The sequence below is a fragment of the Canis lupus genome, chromosome 6 (genome assembly GCF_011100685.1).
Source record: "Canis lupus familiaris isolate Mischka breed German Shepherd chromosome 6, alternate assembly UU_Cfam_GSD_1.0, whole genome shotgun sequence".
Taxonomy (NCBI): domain Eukaryota; kingdom Metazoa; phylum Chordata; class Mammalia; order Carnivora; family Canidae; genus Canis; species Canis lupus.
In genome coordinates this window covers 18,164,272-18,175,141 of record NC_049227.1, presented here as the reverse complement: position 1 = coordinate 18,175,141, position 10,870 = coordinate 18,164,272, and the positions used below count along the sequence as shown (strand labels likewise).

General features: G+C 44.1%; 1 protein-coding gene and 1 long non-coding RNA gene across 7 annotated transcripts in view; one reads left to right on the top strand and one right to left on the bottom strand.

Moving 5' to 3' along the window:
- The first annotated feature begins 69 nt into the window (after positions 1-69).
- On the top strand, positions 70-4,074 carry LOC111096254. The gene is made up of 3 exons (XR_005360745.1): positions 70-632; positions 2,093-2,303; positions 3,630-4,074. It is a non-coding gene; the product is annotated as an uncharacterized LOC111096254 (long non-coding RNA).
- TMEM219 (transmembrane protein 219) overlaps positions 783-10,870 on the bottom strand; it is a 50,719-nt gene continuing 40,631 nt past the window's right edge. For 3 of the 6 annotated variants that reach the window (XM_038539876.1, XM_038539874.1, XM_038539877.1), the window contains 5 exons: positions 9,709-9,907; positions 9,435-9,624; positions 3,709-3,938; positions 2,114-2,283; positions 783-1,264 (listed from right to left, as the gene is read on the bottom strand). In XM_038539876.1, the coding sequence (XP_038395804.1) occupies positions 2,146-2,283; positions 3,709-3,938; positions 9,435-9,624; positions 9,709-9,873 (723 nt within the window). In that variant the 5' untranslated portion in view covers positions 9,874-9,907 and the 3' untranslated portion in view covers positions 783-1,264; positions 2,114-2,145. Of the gene's footprint in view, positions 1,265-2,113; positions 2,284-3,708; positions 3,939-9,434; positions 9,625-9,708; positions 10,853-10,870 lie in introns of those variants that run through there. The other 3 variants (XM_038539875.1, XM_038539873.1, XM_038539872.1) reach the window with 2 other exon arrangements.

Sequence of the window (10,870 nt, the reverse complement as noted above, 5' to 3'; positions counted from 1 at the left end):
AACCCCCAATGAAATAGCCCCGCCCCCCTATCCTCACTGCCGGGGCCAGGGAGATGGGCAGCCACCGAGCCAGAGTGCGCGCGCGCTCCGCCACGCGGACCCTGGATGGGAGGAGGTGGACATAAGGGCTAGGCTTGGAGGGGGAGGAGCTCAGCACGCAGTCCGACAACTGGCGGTGGAGAGGACTGCAGCGCATGCGTTCGCCCCTCCTTAGCGCTGAGCCCGAGCTTGTTGCTAGGGGAAGCTTTGAGGGGGCGCCAGTGGAAGGAAAGAAGCAGCCGTGATCTGCGCCTGCGTATAGGTAGCGGTTGGGAGGAGCCAGGGAAGGAGGCTTGCTGGGCGTGGAAAAGGCGGGAAAACGGACTCCTCTGGTTAGTAACCATACAGCCAGGACGTGGCCTCCCAAGTTCGAAGAATCTTTGCTGGGAAAACTCAATCCGTCAAACCCCTTCAGGAAGCAGGCCTCTCACAATTGCATGACCTAACCAAGGTCACACAGCATTTATGTCAAAGCATTCCCAGACCATACCCACCTGATTCTCTCAACTAGTTGAAACTATCGATTTTATTTCATAGAAGAAAACAAGACATAAAGTGGCAGTTCTGTGATCAAAATCAGGTGTTTTCCAAAGGTAAGTCACAATAGAGGACATAGCTGCAGCAATCCATGCCCTAGCCAGCCTGTATCCCAAACTTAAGTGTCAACAAGCAAAAGTCACCCAAACCTGTTTACCCTGAAATTCCCACTTCAACCCAATCCCCAATAAACACCCTGGGCAACATTGGGCAAAACAAAAACTTTTATTCCCCCCACATTCCAGCTCTTCATGTTTTGTAACATCTCTTCCAACTCAGAACAAAGGCTGGAGAAAAAGATTCACACCTGGAGAAAAAGACTAAAAACCAGGGCAGATGAGAGGTCCCTTGGGTGAAGCTCTGGGATGGCTGAAAACAGTGAGGAAGGAGCAGAGGAAGTGGCAACTATAGATGGGTCCAAGTGCTTATTGGGACTGGGTGAGTGGCTTTAGGACCCCAGGATCCACCAGGAGCCAGAGAGCTTTCCTTTCCCAGTCTACTCAGATCTAAGAAAGGCAAAGAGGATTCCACCATCTCCTATCCCAGGTTGGTGGAGCCTAGCCCTGAGGAAAATAAGCAACGTTGATCTTGAGTGGCCAGTTCCTCTGGTCAGAGCCCTTCCCTGGGCTTGGGGTGTCTCCATTTCTCCCATGGCTATCTCCGAGGGCCCAGCAACCAGTTGTTGAAGCTGAGAACAGTTTAAGAATTGGGTGATAACAGATAACTCTCAAATTATATGATGTCCACCTGACAGAGTGAGACTTTTTTAGAGAAATTTTTTTTCCCTTAACGACCAGACACATGAACTAGTTAGCCAATATGTTCCCTGCCCACTGCTACCTTTTTGTGTTCCTCCAAAGATCCTGTTAGCAAAATCACTTTTTTCTAAATGTAATGAAGGCTGATGGAAAAGATAAAGCATGTAAAATTCTTGGGCACTGGGACACGTGGGTGGCTCAGTGGTTGAGGGTCTGTCTTCAGCTCAGGGCATCATCCCGGGATCCAGAATCGAGTCCCACATTGGGTTCCCTGCGAGGAGCCTGCTTCTCCCTCTGCCTGTGTCTCTGCCTCTCTCTCTGTGTGTCTGTCTCTCATGAATAGATATATAAATCTTTAAAAAATAAAAAATAAAATGCTTGGGCACATACTATGTGCCTAGTAAATGGGCATCATCAATCCTTTTGCACTGCCCAGGATGAGTTTTACAAAATTTGCATCATAAAACTGGGTATCAGAATTTCAGGGCAAAAGCAAGGTAAGCATAATTCATATTCAGGATGCATCATCAAATCTGAACTCTCTTAACTCACCACTGTTGCCAAAAAGCTTGGATGTGAACTACAGGTATGGATGAATCTTAAAATCAGAATGCTAACCAAAAGAAGTCAGTCACAAAAGAGTATGTATATTCCATCTACATAAAATTCAAAAATAAGTAAAACCAAACCATAGTGTTTAGGAATGACTCTTATCACAGGTATACTTGCCACCCCCACTCCATCTCCTACTCCCACAGGACTGGAGCAAAGAACCTTACCTGAGAACAAGATGGGAACTAGGCCAGTGCCCTCAGAGCCGGGTTCTAGACCAGTGGGACTCCCGGCGTGGGTGGAAGCACACAGCAGTGAAACAGCAGAGAAGGCCACAGAAGAAAAGCAGGAAGGAGCCCAAAACAAGCAGTCTGGAGCCACACAAAGCCAACTCCTCCTAAGGATGAGCAAAGGGGGGTAAGGAGGAATAAATGAGAGAGAGGGAGGGTAGAGAATCTTCTCCTAAGGAGACACCTTATCCTAGGGCCATAGAGAGAAGCCCCCATCGGGGGAGAGGGCTCTCTACAGCCAGGGAACCAAAGGGAAAATCTAATTTCTATATAAGGTAACTGTTTTGATGGTATACGAACTGCTTTCTTGCCCAACCACTGAAGTGAATCCCCATAATGTCTCCATGAGATAGGAAAGTTCCCTACTATCCACATTTTAAATATGCTCAAGCAGGGCCAGGTCTGGACACCAGTATTTTCTCTGATTCTAAGCTCCTAAGTGATGCTCCTTGCCAGGCTCTTTGGCAACGTGAAGGCAAGTACACAGCAGCCTCCTAACTGGTCTGTCTCCTGCACTCAGGCAGGCTCTCCCCACTCAGCACCAGTGGCCCCTATGGCCTGCAGCATCAAGTTGTAGTGTTTTAGCCTCACAACCAGGCCCCTGCATCTCTTCTGTCTCTTCCCTTCAGCCATTCCTAAGGCCCTCATTATGGAGTGCCCTCAAAGACTGAACACTTTCAACTTCTAGGCCTGTGTGCTCATGCTGGTCCTTTTGCCTGGAATGTATTTCCTTCTTCCAAACGCCCTCTATCGCATTCTCTGCCCACATCTTCGTCCTCTTCGTCACCCTGAAAGGGCAGATAAAGCCTGGGAAGGCATAGGCAGTCAGAAGGCATAGGTTGCAATCCTGGGTCTGCCACTTAACCAGTTGTGTGGCCTTGGGCAATTCACTCCCTCTTTCTAAGCCTCTTTCCTCATCTGTAAAATGGGATAATAACAGCTACCTCAAAAGGCTATTTTAAGATCAAATGAGATAATGAACCTGAAAGCACTTTGTACATTATAAACTACTGTACACAATTCCCTTTCATAAATGCTACCTTTTCTGTGAAGCGCTCTCCATAAATGTTCAAGTTAGGGTTAATTGCTCCTTACTCTGTGTTTGAATAACACTTTGCTCACATCTCTATGATAGCTGATAGCGATTAGCCCATTCTGCCTCTTATTACAGCTTCTGCATTCCTTTAAAGTGGAGATCGTATTTTATTCTGTTTAAAGACAATCATTAATAGTAATAACTGTCACTCATCCGATCTCTATTACGTAGCAGGCATTGTATGGACCGGGCACCTGACATTCATTCTCATTCATCTTTATTTGTTGGCATCATGAGGTAGTATTATGTTTTCCATTTTACAGATGAGGAAGCTGAGGCTCAGAGAGGCTCTGATGCTTGCTCAAGGTCATACAGCAAGCTGAGGCAGAATAATAGAGCCTGTGCCTTTTCTACTAGGTAAAACTGCCCCCAGAAGCCTTCTGGACAGAGCATTCAGCGCGGCAGTCTATGAAACCCCAACAACCTAGGCTCTTACCGAGGTGAGCAACTTGGTGAGCACAAGGCCTTCGTGGCTCCAGACCCTGACACACTCCTCAGCCATCCTATGACTCAAGGTGGCATTTCCTGCTCCCTCCTCTGAGCAGGATATGGGTGGCTGGCTGGAGGGCAGGATTCCTGGAGCAGCACTAAAATACATGCAGGTTTCTGGGGTCCTTTCTGTGGTCACCTTGGCAGTAATGAGGACCAGCTCTCCTGCAGAAGATCCTATGAGAGACATAGGAGAGGTGGTGGAAGAAGATGGAGGTTGGGGTGGAAGCCATCCATTTTCAGACTTCCATTCATTCCTAAGGCTTCCTTCAGTAACAGCTGGGTTGGCATTGAGTCTGTTCAATAAAGTACTCTCTATACCATCATTGTGTCGTTGAGAAAGGACAATAACTGTGTACCAATATAAACAAAAAGTGAATTATGTTTGCTTACAATCAATACAACAATCATGCCAATACTCACAAAGTTGCAGTGAAATGGGGTGCAGATACACATTGCCAACGTCAGTCTGTATAAACTAGTCTGTCCTTTTTAAGAAAGCAGTTCCCTGCTAGGTACCAAAATCCATGAAAAGGTTCACACTCCATTTCAAATTAGCAGGGAAAGGATGGGCAGCCTACTCAGTCAATGGCCTTGGGACAATTTCCATTTGGGAAAAAAAAAAGTTAGACTCATCTCACACTATAAAATAAAGTCCAGATGTGTTAGAGATCTATACAAACAAACTAAACAGAACAAAACCCAAAGAAAATACAGAAGAATATTTTCTAAGTTTAAAGTGGGGAAGGCCTTCCTAGAAAAGACACAAGACCTAAAAGCTTGAGTAAAGGACAAGAACAATAAACTTTACTTTGTAATAGTTGAAGGCTTCTTTATGATGAAAGATAACTTAAAAAGCGGGGCACCTGAGTGGCTCAGTCAGTTAAGTGTCTGCCTTTGGCTCAGATCATGAACCTGGGGTCCTGGGATGGAGCCCTTCATTGGGCTCCCTGCTCAGTAGGGAGCCTGCTCTCCCTCCCCCTGCCCCCACTCCTGCTCATGCTCTATCTCTCTTTCTCTCAAATGGATAAATAAAATCTTAAAAACAATTTTTTTAAAGTAACAGAATGGATGAAAATACCTATATATGTTTTGTAAAGATTTATTTATTTGAGAGGAGAAGGGGCAGTGGAAGAGATTCTTCAAGCAGACTCCTCTCTGAGTGGAGCCCAACATGGGACTTGATTTCACAACCCATGAGATCCTGACTTGAGCTGAAACCAAGGGTCAGATGGTTAACAAACTGAGCCACCCAGGGACCCCAAAATGCCTATATTTAATTAGCAAAAAGGTTTACAATCCGGAACATATAAGGATCTCCTAAAAATCAGGTCGACAAAGACAAATAACTTAAAAGACAAATGAGCAAAGGATTTAAATGGGAAATTCGCGGAGGCATGAATGGGGCCAATAAACCTACAAGAACATATTCAACCTTACTAATAATCAGAAGAAAGTAATGAAAAGCAATCAGGTAATCCCTTTGTTCATTAAGTTGGTAAAAATTAAAAAGACTAATAATAACAGGAGTTGCTGAACATGTAGGGAAATGGGCACTCTCAATGAATGATACCTTTTAGAAGACAATGTGGCTGTATCTGTTGCAATTTTAAATGAATACAGATCCTGACTGAAAAGATGCCCATCAAACTGTGGACACTGCAGGGGTGAGGTGGATTTTTACATGTGTTTTGTATACTTCCATGTGGTCCAAATCCACAACAAAATGAATTTATCTATTAAAAAAAGTCCATACCCTTTGACTCAGTAATATCATTTATAGAAACTCATCCTAAGGAAAGGATTCAAAAGAAAAATGAAAACTATACCAAGATGTTTATTGTGACCACAAAAAATACCAAAAAATAGGAAGCAACAGAGATGTTTAACACTAGGAAAAGCATTACAAATGAAGGCCCAACCACTTAATGGATCACCTTACATCCATTAAAATAATAATGGTCAAGCCAGGCAGTAATAAAAAAATATAAGTGAAAAAAGAGAAATACAAACTAGTATATAAATCATAAGAACTAAGAAATGTAACTGTAAAATTTTCTACGAGAAACTCCCCCTTTCTCTACGTTCCCCAGATTTAATCAGTCACCAAGCCCTGTCAATCCACTGCCAATGTCTCTCTGGGATCAGTCCCCTTCTTTCGTAGCACTGTCTTAGCTCAGGTTTTCTCATTTTCTTTCCATTGCAATCACCTCCTACCTGGTCTTCTTGCTCTGGACACGCTTCCACCAGGCAGTCAGCCCACAGAGTGTGATCTTTTCAAAAGAACAACAACAAAACCCTATTTTCCTGACTAAAATTTTGAGCTTGCCCAATGTACCAGATAAAGTTCAACTACCTGGGCCTGGCATACAACATCCTCCAGAGGATTCTGTCTGCTTCCTCAAATGCATCTCTTGCACTCAGTCAACACCGCTTCCCCTGCACCAGTCAAACTGAACCCTTTGAAGGTCTCAAACATGCCAGTATGGTCTCCATTGCACGCCTTTGCATATGCTTGTCCTTCTGCCTGGAAGAGTACACTCCGAAATCTTCCTCAAGCCTCAGCTCAGGCACTAAATCCTTGGAAAAGCCTATCTTCACTAACCCTGCTTGACAGACTCCTGAGTATTCCCACTGTACCTTGTGTGCTACTTCACACATTGGAAGGTATTTACTTTGGTTCACATCTGTATCCTTGCTAAACTATAAGCAGCTTGAGGTGTCTTAGATATTTCTATAGTCCCATGCTTGGTACACAATAGGTGCTCAATAATTATTACTTAGATGATACAATCATAGGTGGATTATTTTTTATTTTGTCCAGAATAATCTTTGATGGTATTATTCTCTTTCTAACTGTTATGAAAAGGAAAGGGCTTGTTTACAGAAGCAGGACTTGAGAAGCTGAATCTAAAATTCATATGGTAATTAAAGGGGTCTGGAATAATCTAAACAGTTTTTAAAAAGAACAAAGTTGGAGGACTTATATTTTCTGATTTCAAACTTAATACAAAGCTACAGTGATTACAACTGTGGTGCTACCATGGATACATACATATGTCAATGGACTAGAACTGAGAGTCCAGAAATAAACCTATATATACATCCATGGTCAATTGATTTTCAATAGGGTGCTGATACTATTAAAAGTTAAAGAACAGTCTTTCCATAAAACATGCTGGGACATGGGGATCCCTGGGTGGCTCAGCAGTTTGGTGCCTGCCTTCGGCCCAGGGCATCATCCTGGAGTACTGGGATCGAGTCCCACGTCGGGCTCCCTGCATGGAGCCTGCTTCTCCCTCTGCCTGTGTCTCTGCCTCTCTCTCTCTCTCTCTGTGTCTCTCATGAATAAATAAATAAAATCTTTAAAAAAAAAAAAACATGCTGGGACAACTGGTTAGTCACTTGCAAAAGAATGAAGTTGGACCCCATCCTCACACCATTCACAAAAATTAACTCAAAATGGATCACGGAGCTAAATGTAAGAGTTAAAACTATTAAATTTTAGTAGAAAATACAGGGGAAATCCTCATGAGCCTGAATTAGGCAACCCCTGCTTAACCAAGACACTAAAAGCACAAGCAACTGAAGAAAAAAATAAACTGGATTTCATCAAAAGTAAAACTTCTGTGCTTCAAAGAACACCATCAACAAAGTGAAAGGACAACCCGGAGAATTGGAGAAAAAATCCGTATGTCATACATCAGATAGGGGAAAATATAAAGAACTCTTATAACTCAATAATTAAAAAACAAATCATCCATTTTTTTTAAAAGGCAAAACTCTGAATATATATTTCTTCTAAGATAGACAAAGAGGGATGCCTGGGTGGCTCAGCAGTTAAGCGTCTGCCTTCGGCTCAGGGCGTGATCCTGGAGTCCCAGGATCAAGTTCCCCATCCAGCTCCCTGCATGGAGCCTGCTTCTCCCTCTGCCTATGTCTCTGCCTCTCTCTCTCTCTCTCATGAATAAATAAATAAAATCTTAAAAAAAAATAGACAAAGGTCTTATAAGTGCATGAAAAAAATGCTCAGTACCATGAACTATGCCAATCAGAACCATGGTGAAATACTACTTCCCAATGACTAGGATGGCTAGAATAAAAAAAGCCAGATAATAACAAATGTGGAGAAATTGGAACTCACATAGTGCTGGGGAGAACACAAAATGGTGCAGTCACTTTGGGAAACAGTCTGGCAGTTCCTCAAAAGAGTAAATATAGAGTTACAATATGACCCAGCAATTCCACTTTTAGGTATTTCATTTCCCCCAGGAGAAATGAAAATGTATGATCACACAAAATCTTGTATGTGAATGTTGACAGCAGCATTGTTCGTAATAGTCAAAAAGTAGAAACAATCCAAGTATCAATCAACGTGATGAATGAATAAATAAGATGTGGAATATCCATACAATGAATATTATTCAGCACTAAAAACACAAAGTACTGATTGATATGTGCTATGACATGGACATGCTATACTTGAAAGAAGCCAGCCACAAAAGAGCACATACTATATGAAATGATATGGGTAAAGCTACAGAAAAAGAGAGATAAGTAGTTGCTGGGTCTGGAAGGTTAAGAGGAAAAGGGAAGCAACTGTTAATGGGTACAGGATTTATTTTGAGAGAATGAAAATGCTCTAAAATTGATTGTGGTGATAGTTGCACACTTCTGTGACTATACGAAATTGTACATGTTAAATGTGTGAATTTTACGGTAAAGCTGATGTATATATATTTACAAAATAAAAAGAATAGGAAAAATTATCTCAAGTCTGTATATATCAGATACCTTCCTTTATTCTCATTTTTTTATCACAACATGTACACCTGGACATAAGAGACCCCCCCACACACACACACGCAATCTCACAAGAGAATCTTAGAATGGTAGTGTCGGAAAGGACCACAGAAGCCGGGGAGTTCCACCTTTCTCTCCTCTTTTTTCATTTCCCCAACTTCAGACAAAGAACCTGAAGCCAAATCTCATACAAGAGTCAATGGCACCCACTGACTCCCTCCCCTCCCCCCATCATTTTCCCAGGAGACTCTAAGCTCTGTGGGAATGGATGATATCTAATTTTTTCTGTATCCTCCATAGCACATAGAGCTGTGCTAAGAGTGCCTGAGAGCAGGCACTCAAAACACTTGCTTAATTGAACAGGGTATGTTTCTTGAATATCCATGAGGAAAAAGAAGGTGCCTCTAAGAGAAGAAAGCAGTAGGGACGAAGAGGGATGATAAAGAACATTAAGTCAAATCTACCCCATCTTATCACACCTCCAAGATTAGGTGCTGAAAGAGGAGAGAGAAAGCACAGGGAACCCACATAGTGTCACTATGTTCACTGAAAGTATCTAGTCCTTACTAGAAGTGACAAAGGCCAAAGGATATTCCCAAGGTCACCAGGTTGGGGAGGTCAGAGACAGGGCCCACCCCTAAGTGTTCTGATCCTCAACCCATAGTCCTCCTCGATCTCACCTTTTTTTTTTTTATATTTTATTTATTTATTTATTTATGAGAGACACAGAGAAAAGCAGAGACATAGGCCAAGGGAGAAGGGTCCCTGTGGGGAGCCTGATGCGGAACTCAATCCCAGGACCCTAGGATCATGATATGAGCCAAAGGCAGCTGTTCTACCACTGAGCCACCCAGGTGCCCTTGATCTCACCTTTCAATCCCATCTGACTACCCAGGACCGTGGCTTGGAATGTCTGTGTCTTGTTCCCTTCTGGACCATCTCCAAAGTTCAAAGTGGTCAGTAAGCCCACGACGTGAGGGCCACGCCACTTCCCTGTGACTGTCCCATTCACGGGGCACAGGGTCAGCTGGCCAAAAGATCTCAAGAAAGAGACCCAGTCCTGTGTGCAAAAGAAAAGTGGGAGAGAGGTGAGAGATTAGCAGCATGTGCAAGCTTGTATGAAAAGGATGAGGAAAGTACTCACCTGGGGAATGTCAGGGCTGCGCAGGCCAGTTCTGTGAGTAAGGAGGAAGCCGCCGAGGCCTAGGCCTGAAAGGCCAAGAAGCAGCAGGATCAAAGTGGCACAGACCAAAGGCGGATGGTGGGCCAGACAGAGATGCAGGTTGTGCCCTGCCTGGCAGCTGCCCATGGGGAGGAGAGAGGTCCGGGGCTCCACGGAGAGCCTGCTGGAGGACAGGATGGACAAGAGCCTGCCAGTCAGAAGGCACTTACCCATTTTATTCAAAGGGAAGCTAAAGCATTGAAAAGACCAAGAACTTGCCCCAAGGCCACACAGCCACTTAATGATAGAGCCAGGACAAGAATCCAAGGCTCTTGACTTCCAGTGTTCATCCCCCTGCACCACTTAATAAATGTTTGCTGCATTTCATTTCTGAAGTAATCAAGGCAGAAGCAAAGCAGAACACACTGTGCTGGAAAAAGGAACCCAGAAGAATTGTCAAGGGGAGAAATTCAGGAAGCAGCTTTTCTGGGGCGAGGGTCTGGCTGAAGAGCGGTGCCATCCAATAGCCTAAACAAAGGAAGTGTCTGATGAGAACTCCACTTTGGAGCAAGACCGTTCAATCTGTATCCTCCTCTGCCACTCACTGGCTATGTTAGAAAAATCAGTTAACCTTTGTGAGCTTAAGGATCTGTGAAAGAACACCAAATAATGAAGACTAAATGTGACAAATAAAGCAGTTTTGCATAGTATTCAGCCATGCAGGAATTCAACAAATGTCCATTTCCTTTCTATTTCACTGTGTCATACTGATCTTTAAAACCAGGTGAAGCAACGCAAAAAATACTGTGGTGGAAACTGAGGTTCTGGGGACTTTCACAGAGTGGCATGGGCCAAGGTCTGAAATCCGTCTTCTGTTTCCCTTTTCCAAGCGAGAAGCGACAGCCTGATGAAAAGGAACATCTGGAAACCGGGATAAACATATGGGGTGGGGGGAGAAGGAGGGCTTCGGGGAAATGCAGGTGTCACAAATGCCCAGCCCCTGCCCTGCCTCCCGGCCCCGCACGTCTGGAAAGGGGAAGAAAGCACGAAGGGGGAGGGCAGGGCCTGAGTTCAGCGGCTGGTGGTGCCCCTGGGCCTCCCCTCCCCCCGCAAAGCCCCTCCTGCAGGAACTCAACACCCGCAA